Source organism: Haliotis cracherodii, unplaced genomic scaffold (genome assembly GCF_022045235.1).
Source record: "Haliotis cracherodii isolate W230 unplaced genomic scaffold, xgHalCrac1.p SCAF_5, whole genome shotgun sequence".
NCBI lineage: Eukaryota > Metazoa > Mollusca > Gastropoda > Lepetellida > Haliotidae > Haliotis > Haliotis cracherodii.
The window spans coordinates 49,693,445-49,711,222 of record NW_027266308.1 but is presented as its reverse complement, the minus strand read 5'-3'; the positions used below and the strand labels follow the sequence as shown (position 1 = coordinate 49,711,222).

The 17,778-nt window shown below is 37.0% G+C and overlaps 2 protein-coding genes across 2 annotated transcripts in view; one reads left to right on the top strand and one right to left on the bottom strand.

Moving 5' to 3' along the window:
• Positions 1–275: 275 nt before the first annotated feature.
• Positions 276–2,639, top strand: LOC139443501 (uncharacterized). Its single transcript, XM_071224487.1, has 4 exons — positions 276–361; positions 1,731–1,890; positions 2,134–2,187; positions 2,486–2,639. Exons 2-4 carry the CDS (start codon positions 1,731–1,733, stop codon positions 2,509–2,511), a joined length of 240 nt encoding a protein of 79 aa, XP_071080588.1. The 5' UTR covers positions 276–361; the 3' UTR covers positions 2,512–2,639.
• Positions 2,640–5,167: 2,528 nt separating this feature from the next.
• LOC139443075 (protein pellino-like) overlaps positions 5,168–17,778 on the bottom strand; it is a 41,758-nt gene continuing 29,147 nt past the window's right edge. The window contains exon 10 of the mRNA XM_071224005.1: positions 5,168–17,689. Coding sequence (XP_071080106.1) covers positions 17,563–17,689 — 127 coding nt within the window. The 3' untranslated portion in view covers positions 5,168–17,562. The remainder of the gene's footprint in view (positions 17,690–17,778) is intronic.

The window sequence follows — 17,778 nt, the reverse complement described above, 5'->3', positions numbered from 1 at the left end:
TCTACATTACATGTTGTTCAGATCAAAATCGAAATTGATATGTTATAAAGCGTAAATCATTGCTTATTGCATAGGGTTACCTAATTACTTTAGATTTGGGGTACGAAATTGCTCATTTCTTTGGAGTACGAATTCGTTTGGGTTAAGAATTTATATAAACCCGAAGATTTTGATTCATGAGCGAAAAATATATTGATAGGATACATAGGTAAACATTAATGTTTTCCATTGCGCAGTGTGTCAAGAGAAAAGAGATATTACGTCCCTTCCTTCTACACTAGTTACCGCTTGAGGGCGCTGATGTAGTCCTTCCTCCATTTTCTTCAAGTTCGTCGGAAGCCTGTGAAGGACACGCATCGAAGTAGGTGCCAGCTTGTTTATGTGGAGCAGAGTTAATTTGTGTTGACATTGTGACATCCATCATAAAATGTTGACGAACACTTAGCACAAAATTTGAAACGCTAAAATCCATACTCTTATTGAAACGCCGAAACCGGTGACAAGCGACTAGACCTTCCGTTTTCGTGCATAATGTGCTCTGTTGATGAGCAGATGTTGGTTTACTACGCTGTCAGCATTACATTTAGAGTAACAGTGGTTGTAAGGGCTTGCTAGCATGAGAAACGATTCAGGTTGCCCCGTCTTTTACGTTTCTATACGTGATTCACCAAACCCCAAGCACAAAATCACTAAGAATATGGACCCGGTGCTAGATCTACTATGAAAGTAAGGTTGTAACTAAGTCTTGTATATTATCATTATGCACATTGTATATCATAAATTGCAACGTAGGAAGAGGGTTCAAACGGTTACCATAGTAAAGAAAAGTAACAGGATGCAGTAATTAAAGCATAATTCATTTAGTAAGAGGTCAGCCAAGGCCCCAGCAGGTCAGGCTAAGGGCAGATCGGTGTATACTATGCCAATAGAAGTTTTAACTATTAGGCTAATATAAAGCCCACCTTAGTTCGGAGTATATCTCATGCAGAAAACAAATAAAAGAACCTCAAATATATTGTTTGGTGTGTTTATACTTCGGATCATGTATGGAATCCAATCTGTGGTTATCCCTGCACACCCACTGTCAAAACTTGAATACAGACAACCATCAGCTAGGCCAGGTATTGTAGTTTGACTACAAACAAGTGAAGACTTCACAGAAACCTAGTCAGAAATTATCAAGAATCATGGGGGCTGTTATCGTGGACACCAAGATATAAATGCTTGCAACAAACAGATCTGATGCGGAAAGATGGCCCATGGATTGGTGCTACTTAGTCATTTTATTATATGAGTGCCAGGCATTTCCCTTCAGTTTTGACTTTTATTCCTTCGTCATGCTTGTGGCAGAGTATTTGAAATTATAGTTGCACTTTGATAGCAATTGTACAGGAGCTCACTTAGGTCATTTTGCTATGTAAATCCATGGATTTTAGATTGCATCATTAATTCAGTAAGACTGGACATGAAGAGAGAAATGCCTAGGGAATGAGATTGAAGAGGCAAGTTTGAATTCAATTAGCTAATAGCTAGGTACATTCTTGCATTTCTGCTACAATGCAGCGTTAGAAATTGGCACTTGTCCTGTAGTCCTTACCAAACTGCTAAGGACTAGCAGAAATTGGCCCTTTTTAAAGGTTTTGCTATATGTTATCATTATAAGGACAAGTTGACTAAAGCTGTTAGTTTCTAACCCTGCAATGTCATTGAGCTCTTTATTTTTTCTCCAGATGGCGGGCGGAGTGGAACCTGTACGTTATCCCTACTCTGTAGCAGGAAAGATAAAGCTGTTCCCGTTTAGATTCCACTGGAAAAATGGAAGATTTGTTAGATATTTGTCGTACGCTCTACTTGCGACACTTCCTGTGATCTACAAAATTCACAGTGGAGGTAAGAAATGAGAACTTGTGTTATGCTAAACAATAAAACATAATTCATTCTACAATATTTGACTTGAAAATAATTTCTTAAAGTTATTTGAGAAAGAAATTCTATAAAATGGAAAAGACTAAAGTACAATGTATTATGAAAAGTTACAAAAGCTCAGTCAATGAGCATGGTGAGTAGTAAGATAGATTATCCTGTACATCAGATCTTATTTTACATTTTCAAAACTTTGTTCCCTGTTTACAGTGCACTCTCCTGGTAACGTTCGACAGTGGGATCAAATCAGGAAGAATCGGGAACGTAAGTGAAATTTCCATTATGAATGTGCACCAATTAGAAACATCCAAGTGAAGATGATCAACTTGAAGTAGTTTTAAAAATGTTATGAATGTAACATACAATAAGGAGTTTCAAATTATTCATATGTTCTAGACTGTTTTCTTGCACCCAGACACATATGAAAATTATCTATTTTTTGTTAAAAAGTGTTAAGGTTTGACCTTATGGTATCACAAACATTAGAGAGTCAAAATAACTATTGCAGAATTGTGATTGTCAGTGGACATGTCTGAAATAATAATCATTCTTTTCTTTTCAGACACCCACTTCGATCCTCCTCATTAACTAAGCTATACCTTTAGAAGAAAATCTCCTTCAGTGTACCTCTAGAAAGAAAGGGATGAGAGTGTGACATTTGTGGTTAATGTACAAAAATCATTACGAAGTTGTAAATTAAAAGTTCCCAATGGATACTTGTGTTGTGTTATGTGCAGTGTCAATCATCCATCATTGTGTGTTTGTTGGTTTCTTAATACAACACTTACAAATATTCCAGCTATATGACAGTGGCCTGTAAATAATGAAGTCTGGACCACACAATATGGTGATTGTTGTTATGAGCAACGATCCACCCCTTTTGGGGTCCATTGACACGCCATCAACCAAGTCGTGGAACCATGACTACCCAAATCCTTTAGTCATTTCTTAAGCCACCATAGATTGCTGAGGACCAATTCAAACCTGGAATCCCAGAGGGCTCATCTGTCAGTGCTCACTATGATCTCTATTAAGTGAGTGAGTTGGCTTTGAACAGTATTCCAGTCATATCACAGCATGTCATCTTAATGTGAAAGGAAAGCCTGAAGTGATGCTGGTCTCGGACGTTTCCACTTTAGTGAAACCCATAGTGCTGACAAACCTGGAAATATAATTGGGTGAACCAGGATTCGAACCCACTGGCGTATGTTTCTGGCAGGCCCAAAGCACAAAACTCACACGACTGGGCCCTGTCTACCAAGAAGCTTCCCAAATATGCACATATCACCTCAACATGCATTGATACTACTGATGAGAAATAGTTTATAGTAACACAAAACTACACATGATTCACAGACTATAAGACCTCCTCTGTCTCAGGTGCTCAGCATTAAGGGGCTAAAACAAGGACTTGTTGGCTCTGAGTGGGGTATTCACTCGGCATGGTATTTCAGTGGGCTAGCACTATAAAAATCGACATTAGTCAGGATTAGTAAAAGCAGACATACACATCACTATACCAGTGCAGCAATCTTGAATGAGAAATTAAACCACATTTCACTTCACCTCACCTCAGCAGACTATAAGTACCGTAATCCTTTTTGAGATTTTGGTGCAGAATAGGTCCTCTGAATCTGTCGACAAATAATAGATAGTTACAATATGTGTGTGGCCTGTTTTCAAGGTGTTTACGGCATGAAGCTCACAGACCCATTATACCCTGATGAACCTTTGCTCACTGAATCAACTGCTGGTCCAGACAAAGATAGCTGGAGTATTGCTGGTAGATCAATGTTCACTCACTATGTTCAATCATGCTGTATTTCAACAAGGACAGAGTTGTGGGCTTGGTATACTGGATAGTGCCTTGCTTGTTACAGCAACAGTGTGGTTCTTCATTAGGTTAATGCCAAGCCCTGTTCTTACTTACTTATATTGGAGATTTAACGTGTGCTTTCCGACTGCAAGCGTATGTCGCACACAGGCCCGGCCAGGCCATTTAATGGGTTTCAAAAAAAAGGGGAAAAGTGAGTTTGTGCAACCCAGGAGGGGGGCTTTAGGGGTTGCTTATATAGTAATTTTGAGATTTGGAAAGAATGCCAAGGGTGGGTGGGTGCTGAACTAAGGGAGCTGTGTGTGTTGGGTGGTTGTTAGATAAGGTAGTTTTGGTTTTAATATTTTATTTGGGGTTTAAATGTGACTAATTAGTCCTGTTTTTATTAGGTATACGCCTAAGGTTTTGAATTTTCTTGCATTCATCTCCAGTTGTAAAGCTACAAAACTGTACAAACCTTGTTGGCACTGAGTGAAGCACATTTAATAGTGTCATAAGGATATCAATTAGTTAACAATTGCAATGTCAAAGTCTGACGCTTTGACATTACATACTGAAGTAGGTAGGGCTCATTTCATGTAATGGCTACAGTTTCTCTGAGGAAAGGGGTATTTCCAAGTACAATCATGCTCAAGTATAAATCTGATAAGTGTCATGGTCTGCCTTGCCCAGGTCTCACTGCAACCCAGTACTCGTCCCACAGTCGAGAAATTACATGTTTTGATTTGCCAAACAATCAGGCAACTTGGGATATTGACTTCCCCTGCACCTCTGTCGTACCCACAATCTGTTATTTTGTCTGTTCATTGAGATGTAATCTCGGGAGTCATTTTTAAGCGTGTGCTGAACTCAATTACATTAGTGATTGTGTGTTCCCTTACAGACGCACACACTTGAGCTTTTGTGTGCACTTGCATGGTGTGGTTTTCATTGTGATTAGATGCATCGCCAGGGTATTGTAAATGTACATGTCAACAATAGCTACATTCATATCAATAGTTCCCTTATTTTCTGTTGGTAGTATAGCTGGGTTATTGCTGAATGTGACGTCAAACAACAGACTGTACACTGTCCTGTGTCTGTGTATTGATGCATCAGGATCACTGCTTGGCTGCATGATCCGTGAAGATCCGGGGTAGAAAAGGTCTTCAGCAACCCATGCTTGTCCCCCATGAAGATCCGGGGTAGAATAGGTCTTCAGGAACCCATGCTTGCTGTAAGAGGCGACTCACAGGATCAGGTGGTCAGGCTTGCTGACTTAGTTGATGCCTGTCATTGTATCCCAATTGCGTGGATCCATGTTCATGATGTCAATCACTGGATTGTCTGGTCCAGATTCGATTATTTACATAGCAACAACAAACCCAGATGTGATGTGAAATCTTTATCATTTATTCTGCATTGGTGCACAGTTAGGCAATTGAGGAAAACAAAAACCTTGATACAGATCATCACAATATACAGAGAAGTGAATGTACAAATAAGTGGGTTATGGTATTTGTGCCATTTATTACAAAAACAGTGGAGAAATACATCCTAGATTGCAGGCCCCATGTGCTTTGAGACCCACAATGGACTTCCATCCTTGGTGAAAATATCCATATGGTCATTTGGGATATTTTGGCACCATTGTTAAACAGATATCACTATGTGGAAAGAGGGTCAATCAATCATGATAATAATGCTGTGACTTTCATTTTAAGACATCCACATGCCCAAAATAATCAGAACAGTGACACTTGTATAAATCCTGTCAATACCAGATAGGGTAACTTGAAGGACAAAGGTGTTTAGATTACCCATTAAAGCATACATTTAACAATTGTGTTGACAAATTTATCAAAAACATTGAGTAAAGTTCATAACCTGGAATTTCTTTAATGGCTACATGAAGTTATGGCCCTGTCTACATTCTTATTAATCAAACCTATGTAGTCAGAACCACAACATTAATGCTTAATTAAGGCTCATTAAGCTAACTATGGAAGCACATTAATCACGAATCCTACCAGTAATCTCAGGAATAATCAGATCTGGGAGTGACTACAACATACAAATGTACAAGTGATAGTTCATACAAATGTACCATGGAAATCTTGATCCAATCAAGCTTAATGTGATGTTCCTCTCATAGTGGCATGCAGCAATTAGGCAGCTCGGTCGCTACTGTGAGGGAAGAATCGTTTCCTGCCAGTTGCCTTCTTCAAGTTATAGCAGTAAATAGGTGTCGAGTGTCTCGCGTTAGACAAGGTTCTTGTCTTCATAGACTGTGTACAAAATCAACTCCACTGTTTGTCAACCAGTGGAGATCTGGTGGATAGTAGCATTAGACAATGATAACACTGTCTAATTTCTAAGTTTGATAACATTTCCAATATTGACATAGCAAGGCTTGGTTACAAAAAGTACATGGATATTATTATCAGCATATTTATCAAATAGGCAATACCTGGAACTTATTTATATAAGAAATTATAAGCCATAACAATTAGGGCTGGGACAAGACCAAATTTACTACCCTGGTACCCACCGCCCTATTACCCGACCCTACCTGGGTACCCGCTGTAGGTCTCAGGAGATGTCTCAAAATGTCCGATTGGGAACATTTTTAGCATAGCCCTGGCAAAATGTATATAGATATGTGTATTAAACAATCTGGTCATTCATACACTGAAGTTGAATTAAGTTATATCTTTATTCAACCATATAAAAATCAGAAGGAATGGGTGCACAGTCAGAAAGAAATGCGAACATTAGTAACTTGTAGTGTAACCATGGAGTTCTAGATAATGTTTGTCATTTAACAATATATCACGTGACAAACCACGGGTCCGGGTAGTCCTGTGGGTACCCGGGTCCTACTCAGTACCCACCCGACCCGGGTACCTGAGTTACCCGTCCCAGCCCTAATAACAATCACCATAAAAGACTCCTAAGCCATAATTTGCTTCATTTGCATTCAGACAAAATCAAACCACTAAACACCAAGTGATACAGCAAGGACTATTCATAACATGATGATGCCCACTAACTTCCAGTCTGTTTTACTTAGATATTGACATTTAGCGGCACATGTTTTGAAAAACACTTTCAGAGTACTAGAATATTATTCAGAATTAGTCAGGGAATAGAAATAAATATAGAGAATTCCTATTTATTCAATTACATGTTTCCTTCCAAAACTCAGTTGTAGTTCCATGCACCTGTCAACGTTAAAGCAAGCTGAACCCTGTGATTCTGTGGTGAAAAGATGGTGTTTTCTTCTTCTTGCCTCTGAACATCGTAACACTACCTTTCACAACAGTTATCTTACTAAGAACTGGGCAACTAACATCCATATGGTGACAATAAAGTTCATAGAGTCCAAGCTTCCACAGATTTTCAAACTCTTCAATAATACATACATTTTAAACTTCATGATTTGAAACCAGAGCATAATTGTTTGAGAAGTCAGACTGTTTACTTGTGAGGACCTTTCAGACAATCATCAGGACACTGTAAGTGCAGAAACATTGTACACTGAAACCGTTATTGCTGAAGAAACAGTATTGTGTCTGAAGCAGACAGATCAGGGCTGTGAAAACACAGCAAAATTACCAAAATGGTGATTCACATTTGCAAAGAAGCAACGCTAGCTCACCTCCACCCATCAAAACATATTGGCATGTGTTTTTTCAATACTTGGTCTAAAGATAAACTTTTTCTCTTGAAACCATGGATGTTAAACAATAAAATAAAATACATACAGTATTCGACGTAATAAGCGCCCATGGCTATGTTTGCTAATATATTGGCTAGTGAACAATCCCAATTAGCACCCCTTCGGATTGATCAATGTACACAAGACTTATTTATTCGTGTATAATACGCACTCGTGTGTCATATGCACCCTTAATTATGGGCAATTAAATTCTGGATAAATATATCTGTCGTGTATAATACACACAAACTTTTATTTTATATCATTTCAGGCTGTCAGCATAAAACCACTAAATTTACAATCTTTCAACTCTGGTTTTTTTTTCTCCAAAATTTTATTCTAATAAGAGCCCCCTAATTCAAATTTTGAGAGCGCCCTAGGCGCTTAATACGTCGAATACGGTATATAAACAAGATGTACAAAAAATATTTCTCAAAATTCTTCTGTCTTTGAATGTCACTTTCCATTTTGCATCAATCAACTGTTGTTGTTTTTCTACAAATATTTAATATTTAGTAAACAGGATTAAATCGTCTTAAAGCTTTCAGTATTCATTTTTAATCTTTTCCCACACGTTATGGAGTTATGGGTAAGCAGATCCTTGAACCAAGCAACCCCAAAATAACCCAAGTGTTCTGAACTTCCTGATGAATATGGTAGTTTTAATGCTTAAATTAATAATATACACTGCTACAATGAAAGATTCAAGAAGACGAGCAGCCACATATTGCCACATACCACACTGGCATCCAAGGGAGATAACTCAGGAAATAACATAATACAAATCTGTACATGTAAGATACAGTATTTACATACATATCTGCAAAATGAATCAACAAAACTGAACATCTACAAAAAATAACATGGCAAACCATACATAAATTATATACAAATGCACACATGACATGCAATAAGTGAAAATGATACTACTCAACAATACTACTTAATCAATACTACATGCAGAAGTCAATGGCATTAAATTTGTATCCAGTTCTACAATAACTTGACATCAATGAGGGTTGGCCCAGCTCATAAATACAATTAATAGTTATCTGAACAGTGGTGGTTCAAGACTGATTTCTTAAATGAATATAAATGAGATAGTTCATAAGTTTCTTCCAGAAACAAGATTTAACTGTGTAAAATACCAGTATGTTTTCCATATGCAAGTCACCAAATTGTTGAGGTATGTCCTTAACAATAAAGTAAGTTTGCTAACAAACATATTAATATGAATTGTCTTCAGATTCTTGGTGGGGTAAATCTTATCCTATTTCCGCTATCAGAGTTCCCTTTTCTGTATACATTGTACTGAACTTAAAGTTGGCTTTATTTCGTAACATAAGGTACAGATATTCAAAGGTTCAAAATAGTGATAGAAATTACCCAATGAACTCAGTTATTCATAATATTGAACTAAAGCTAACATTGCAAATAAGATATCGGAATTACTGTAACAGCTACACAAGGTTTGAGCCTGCACATCAAATCTACCAGAAACTATTGCAACATTTTACAAATTTCTTCTTCTTTGGTATTATCCATGGTGGGCCACCATAATACCGTACATGGCCAGTCCCTTAACCAACTCTAAACACCCACTGAAACACTCTCCCAAATGCTGTGATCATTGAGTTTCTTGAAATTCATCAACCTGAAGTGGTTACTTCAAATCATCTTGGTCCAGCTTAATTATTAACAATGCCACAGGAATGTTAAAGGATTGTCAGTTTTGCATACCATGTTTCTGACTTAACAGTGACTGCTGTTTATTAGCATTTCTGCAACTAAAAGTGTAAATACGATCCATGGTGTAATCCTGTCCTTTCATTTGAGTTACCAAAAGGTCCCTTTGAGTCGTAGAGTCATCCTATTTGCCCCTACATGTCTTCTGATGTCCAGATCTATGACATCTTAATCATGTATTGCAACTGTATATTTGCAAGCTCAATATTGATGTCAAATACAAATTCCATAATTGATCAAGACGTCTTATTTGAACTACCAACACTGTAAAGAAAACTATTTGTCATGACAACAACAGTTATCCTGACAAAAGACTTGTGTTTAGGGAATGTGTGGGTTGGAGTGGGAGAGTTTGACCCAATGCCACATTTAACAGCATTGCAATATGTCATCGCATGTCAGTTTCATGTCGGCAGCGATTCTTGTGTCGTTACCATGGAGATGTCGACCAGTTTGGTGACATTCAGCACCTTGGTCAAAGGGGTGCAGGTTGAAGTTAATTCAAAACACAAGACAAAATTGGGAAGGGTTGTGTAATAAATTACTAGATTGAGAACGGTAATGAATTGATATGATATTGATAATTCCAGCTCCCCCAACCTTTATTAAATGACTAGCCTCTATTATCACCTTGACAATTCACTATTACAGTTAATCAAAGAGCTTGACTCACATAATTTGGAACCATCCCAATCAGAGACAATTATACTGCAAGAAAATTCAAGTGCAATGATTTTGATTGGCTACGTTATTTAATTTTGAATCACATTCTGATAGATACAGGAAATTTGGATTCAGGTTAAATTTCTGCAAAATACATGTATATGTGCAAGAATGCTGGTTTTATGTAACAACAGAAACATACACTACTCAACATCTGACAGGGTTACAGACATATTTCATACTGTTACAAAAAGCAACTCATGAAGCCGAAAGTTTGTTCTACTGCGATATTAAATACTATTTGGGCGATGGGATATCCTAGCAATCAGTCCCCACTTCCAGTAGGAATACCCCCATGAAAAGTTGAGTAGATACTTTTGGTGATGAAAAGACAACAAATCGGATACTCTCATCAACATAAACAACTGATTCCCCTGAGTGAAAAAACAATACTATTTATACTAAAATCACACAATTCTCAAAGTTAGTACAGTTGGTTAATAACATATTACATTACACTTTCAATAATGACAACGAAGTATGTGTTATTACAATGGTTAGTCCATATCCAAATCATGTCAAATGAGGGTTACTAGTGTTGAAACAACAGAAATACTGGAAGTGCCCTCAGTGGTCAACTATTACAGTGAGTCCATAACCATGTGATATAAGTATTGTTAATCAAGCATACAATATAGCCCATTATCAACCGACCAGCCAACTACTTACTATATATATATATCTTTCATGAATGATGTGGTTTTACCATATATGTATTGGCAAATTGATATTTTCAAACATGACTGAGACACAGAATAAACCAATATGAACACATTCATTGAGACAAAAGGTTAGATCTTTATCATGATGAAAAATCATCATGTTCAACTTTATTTACTATATAATATCAATACACTGACTAGAAATGAATTTTTCAAGGAAACGTTTTGGACATGATGTCAAGAATGACCCTACATTTACAATCTTAGTTTGTGGAATGAACTAAACTGAGGAAGCTTTCTTTTACAAGAAAACAATGAACTCGAGGGTACATCACCATCAATGCCTTTTGTTTCCTATAAATAGACAGATTTCAATGACCATGTGAACACTTACTGCTCAGTGTTTGGAATTGTCATAACCCTATGTTAAAAGTAAAAAAAATACAGTGTCCCTAGATTTAAATATACTACCCGAAGTTAAAGAACACACATCTTTTTAAAATGACTATACTATCTGTCATGGCATGATGGAGTAACTTTAGTCACATGAAAGAAATGTGTGTGGGTTGTTCTGTAACTTCTTTCCAGTAGTTTACAATGACAGCACACCTCCAGGGCCTCCTTGCCATCAAACACTGCTGTTTTATGAAATTGTTTGTATAATAAATGCCATTTCAAATTAAACACAACAGGAATAACTTGATCAAAGATCTTTAATCAATGATTCTCAAGAAACATAAACATGGAATGGAATAACCAGCGAGTAGATAACTGATAGCTTAAGTAGATCCTGACAAACAACAAGTTTTGTGACCTTTCCGACAGTTTGCAATAGACAGATAAAAAAAACCCATGATGGTCTTTGTGAAGGACAATAATATCACTTCATTAGACGAATTACTTGGTAGACTGAATGAGGCTGTTTCAGTGGTGTTATTCAAAGACATACATATATGCTATTTCATGGTGCAACCTCTTGATAGTTGTTTCTGTACTCTAATGCAAATTAAACAACATAAAATAACAAGTTAGCTTGTCAAGCCTAATTGTAGTCAATAACAGAGTGAGTGAGAATGGTTTTACACTACTTTTAGCAATATTCTAGCAACATCACGACAGGGGACACTAGAAATGGGCTTCACACATTGTACCCATGTCGGGAATCGAACCCTGGTCTTCGGAGTGATGAGTGAACGCTTTAACCACTTGGCTACCCGACCACCCCATCAATAACAGACCATAAAAAAGATGATAATCTGGCATCAGTTTCACCTAACATGTGACCTACAAAGCCAGGGTAATTCCATAAAGCTATCTCAGCACTATGACTGCAGTACTCCTCCACCTTCACAAACATACAACAGTCATAGCATTCAGTCAGTGAGTTTCCTTTACTGCCCCACTGAACAATATTTCAGTTATAGGACAGCCCAGGGGTTAACATGATTTTCATGAAAGCCTGAAGTCACTCAAGTTTTGTATATTACCACTGTAGTGAAACCTATGAGAATAAGTATGGTGCTGACGACCTTGGGAACATGATTAATGGTCAGAGCAGATCAGGGTTTCAAACCCCTGATCATAGGTTTCTGGCATGCCTAAGGGAAGACTGGGCCACACATATCCCCTACAGCACAAAGAAGGCTCGTGGAACAACCCTGCTACATCCTGTACATCCTTGAAGAGACGCCTACTTTGAGTGAGTTTGATTTTACGCCGCTTTTAGCAATATTCCAGCAATATCATAGCAGGGGGACAACAGAAATGGGCTTCACACATTGTACCCATGTCGGGAATTGAACCCGGGTCTTTGGCGTGACGAGCGAACGCTTTAACCACAAGGCTACCCGACCGCCCCATCTGCTTTGAAAACATGCCGGGTCTGATAGACTTGCCAAATATATAAATGCCTAACTAAAATAGACGCAGGGTCAAAATTTCTAATCATGGATATTCCTTTAGGAAATCAATAAAATAATATTGAAACGAAAGCTGCAATAATACAAAATGCAAATCACACGTTTTATTCAAATTGCATGACCCATCTTCACTGAAGTGTGACAAGTTAACCATTATGATAAAACAGATGCCTGCCTTGAATAAACACTATCTTTGTCTAGACTCTGGGTGACATTTCTGAAATAAATACATACCTGGGCGTCTATTCAAGGATTTACGGTTTACATCAACAGCACAAAATGAAATCAGTAACCCTCACTTACAGTTGTTTATCATGCAACAGGAAACAGTTATAACACTGTCAGTGTCAAATTACAATTACTACAGGTGGAATACCTATATTTCTCAGTGTGAAAACTACTTCCTATACATAGACACTTTTAATAATTGAAATTAACACATAATCACTGATACATTTTCATCAAGGTATTTCATCTGAAAACTGTAGCCATTACGGTGCAGTCATGCAAGTGTAGAGAGCTGTACCTTGTATGCATAAAAGTTAACACATTACAAAAACTTTATGTATGTACTGTTCTCACCCTAACCTCTGTAACACTGTGTATGCAAGCATGGCATGGTGCTTCACATCCAATAAATGCCAAATAAATTAAATCAAATTATTGGAAGATATAATAAGCTGCAATATGTTTACAAAGCATATATATACATGGACATAAGAAAATGTTTTACAAAATAGCCATTTCTCCATTTCACTTATACAAACCTTAGCAAAATGATGACAAAGATATTGAGCAAATCTTATTGAGAAATAGCCTCAATGGTGAAAGGATTGTAAGGTATAAAAGTAATTGGTCAGAGTTTAAGTATTGCTTGCGCTATAAGAAAACTAAACAAACATGGAAAAGTCATTTCTATGAAGTAACAGGACAGTGATATGTATTCCTGTAGGACATTCTGCTGGATCCACGAATAATCAGAATTAATATAGGAAACATCCCTTTTAGCGCAAAGCTCATTTTTTGCTCTTAAGCCCCTGAAACAACATTTTGTTTCCTCATTTTTCAGGTTAGACTAATATGCAATCATGCGTTTATTTATTAATTCAATATCTACCTTAAGTTCTCTAGTGATAGAAATACATGTTCTGGTAACCATGGTAATGTACTTAGAGCTTCCTGCTTCTGCATCAATCTGAATGAAATAAAAGATGTTGATACAAAGTTTGAAGAAAGCCAAGGTAGAAACGCGACACAAAAGACTTTTCTTCAGCAAATATCTGGTCTATATCTTTGAGAAAGGAGCAAAATATGCTCTCTATCCTGGTCAAAACAAACCATATTCTCAACTTGACAGAGTATACCATTTCATATTGATCTTTATAAACCGAAGGCAAGTATAACAGGAATTAGAACAAAAGGAAGCATGTGCTGGGCATGCAAATGTCGCCCAGAGATAACAAGAGAAAGTTTGGCAGTCTAATGGACAGTCGTGATGCTAAGATTCCACCTTCTGACTCCTATTGTTGATATGAAGTAGTTGAACATAGCAGTATCATTCAGCAATATTTCTTTATATTACTTTTTTCCCCCATCCAAATATGTCCTGTATATTTTTGTATGTATTTCATGCCCTTTGTTCCAAAATTACTGTTCCGCTTCACATTGAAAATAAATGGCCTCACCTAACAATCTTTTATTAACAAACTTGCTATATTCTATCAGAAGGAATTTGGGAAAGGGAGCCCCCCTTTCCAGTTAATGAGCACATAATTGTGAACCTATTTTCACATTTATTATACAACAGATAACATATATCGTTTTATCAAAAGAAGGTGGAACTCTTTGCTCTTCCAAACAACTACTTCTCTGAGGCTGAGCATGGCGATGAGAGGTACACAGAAAATATTGATGGCCTATTACTGTAATTACAATAAGTCACTGAAATAACTCTTGATCCATAGCATTTTGTTCTGATCTTCAAAGCACCCATACTCCATGTGTGCAAATTTGTTTTTGTTTTTACTAAATGTGGCTTATCATGATATGTTTCCAATAGTGCTATTGTGATATGTGGTCATTTCTGCCCCAGCAGGCATTGCAACAAAGTATACAGGAATAAAAGACAATCATTGTCTTAGGGACTATATGAGCAAGCATAGTACATGGATAAAGGATTGATACCCTAGGCCACAGGAAGTGTGGCAAGGAAAAGTATCAAAGTAACAGTGGTTATATCCCAAGTAACAGTGGTTATATCCAAAGTGCCTGGCTATATCCCAAGTAACAGTGGTTATATCCAAAGCAACAGTGGTTATATTCCAAGTAACAGTGGTTATATCCCAAGTAACAGTGGTTATATCCAAAGTAACAGTGGTTTATCCCAAGTAACAGTGGTTATATCCCAAGTAACAGTGGTTATATCCAAAGTAACGGTGGTTATATCCAAAGTAACTGTGGTTATATTCAATGAAATGCCCAAGTTCACGGCAGTCGTGTAGAATATGAAGATATAGTTCCATCCCTCTCTATCAGTGGAACATTTTAAGACTCTGTTTTATCTACTCACCTAACTAATATAATGCCCATATGATGCTACTCTAACAGTAATAAGATGAATATTTGTTGTGTTAAACCACAGTCAGCTATATCATAACCTATCATAACCAGATGTAAATTATGAAGTCAGGTCAGAGAAACTGGTGGATGATATTATGACCACTGCCTCACATAGTCTGGGTAGGATGACATGAAAACAACAAGGTAGATTTTTAGAAATTGTGTGTTCCATATTATATGACATGCTAGAATGATGTAATCTTGAAAGAACAGTCGTAAGGATTCTTATCTCCAAAGATGTTGAAGAAACTAAAGAGTTTCAAAAGACTCCTCTGCTACACTGAAAGTAACCCAGCAGACAACAAACTGTTCACAAGATGTAAATCTCCATCTGAAGGAACCATCAGAATGAAAGCTTAAGATACAGTATAGCGGTGTTGTGACTTGGTTATCAAGAATTCCTGCTATCAAAGGAAGAGGTATGATAAGGGCCCTTTATTGGCCCCTTTGGGAACATCTTAAGTCTTAAAGTTGCTGAAAACTTTCAAATATTGGTATGAAAAGTATAAGAGATGTTCAAATTGCTGACAACTAGCTCATTTTCTTTTAAACTTTCTTTGACTTCTAACATAGTCAAATACACAAATATGGCTAAAACAAGAAAAAGAAGTTACAGTTTTAGAACTTCAAATGAAAGTATATGAAAAGTAGGAGTTAGTTCATGACCCAAGATGTATGTTTTACCATGTTTGCAATGCTTTAAGTACATCTATGAAAATCAGCTAGGGTAAAAGATTTGTTCAAATATTAGAAAAATGCTTCATGACAACCATTAATATCAGTCTTTTGGACACAAGAAAAGGTGTCACAATGCACTATGTGTTTGTTGTTGTGTTGTCTTAAGTAACAAAAAAGCAATTATTGAAATGAAATGAACAAAGTTATGTTCTCATAACAAATTCTAAAAGATTTGCCCCATTCTGAAAATTATGCAGATCCTTTTGGCCCAAAGAGACACTTATCATACCTTGTCCTTTGTAAAAGGTTAAAGTACATTACAAATAAATAAAGGAAATACCTCAAATCTGAGGATAGAAGGTTCATTAACTATACAAATCTAAAAAAACTTTCATTCTATAAAATGTTATTGAATACAAACACTGAAAAAAAAATACATTCCTTCACTGCTGGCCCTTTACAAAATAACATCGATGATATATCCAACAACTGATAATGACCTCTGTCATTCACATCTAGTGTACTGGAAGCAATATAAATTTGTCCACTGGGATATAATACCGGTTATCTATCAGTCTGGTGGCCTAGGTAACCAGAATAGGGTTTAAATAGTTGAAGTACAGGTGTACCAAGATCACCTTGAAGTGTAACCTTCACAAACTGTATCACTAAGTACCCATATGTATCAGTACTATAACAGCAATGTAACAGGTCAAGATGATTACTTGAAGGTTTACATATGATTAGTCTTAAAGAATGGCTGAGACATAATCAAATTCTTAAGACCACAAGAAACTGATTAATATTATTTTATTCTGTAGCTCAAATGACCGAACTAATCTCCAAATATCCTTCAAAAAGCATTAAACAGGAAATACCGGTAGTCATTTCAAGAAATACAATCTAGTAAAAAATTACTGTCAGCCTTTTCACGTCTGCTGAAGTGTCAATCAATTTATTGTGGCCTGTCTTAATTTTGTTCCTATTGTGTCAGACTATTTTGGGGACATATGACAGAAATGGGGGCAAGTACGCTCAAAGACACCAGTGAAAAAGAAACCACATGGATTTTATATCTTAGTTGCATATGAAGATGTGTCGCCTTTCTGTCATTCCACCCAACCCCTAACCAGGGCTAAATTGCCCCAAACTTTTACTTAATGGTGGCTGCACATCAACATCAATTTTCACCAGCACCTGGTATACATACAGCAGTCGTTTTGGCAAAACGATTTTGACAATCTCTGTAGTTTGGTTATTACCAAAGAATAATATATATTATATATGAACGTGGAGAATAGCATATTGAATTGGAATTCAACATGTTACTTTTGATCATATGCTCATCACATGTAACCATGATAACAATATAATAGTGCAGAGTCTATTTTCTTTGAAAATTCCTGTGCACAGACAAGCGTGTTATCATCATGCTAGAGATAAGTCTGTGAAATGTCCTTAGTGGAACCATGCACATGTCATTGAATGTGAATTTATGCAGTGGGAAAATACTGGTTCAGCAACACAACACACTGAACCGTCTGTCACCTACGTAAAGTAGGGAGGTAGATTCTAGCTAAGCTATTACTCACTATACAGTTGTAATTACTCCTTAACACACTTAGATAACCAGTCATACCCACCCTGAGCCAGTCAGGGCCAACGCAGAAGTACCGACAGACACACAGACACACAGACAAACAGGGGGCCTGGCGGCCTGGTCCTGCTGCCACCCACACAACAGCAATGCAGTTAACATCAGTCAGTGTGATCCTGGAAGATGAGCTTCACATAGCCGGGGTCCGATGCAAGAGGTGTGGCACAGAAGGGGCAGATTGCTCGGAAACCATGGCAACCGTGCGGCACAGCCACAAGGCACCAGTATCTAAGGGGAAAAAAATATATAATATTATAGCATGACATCATTATGGAAATTCTGGCAAGGCACCAGTATCTGTTTGGGAAAAATATAAT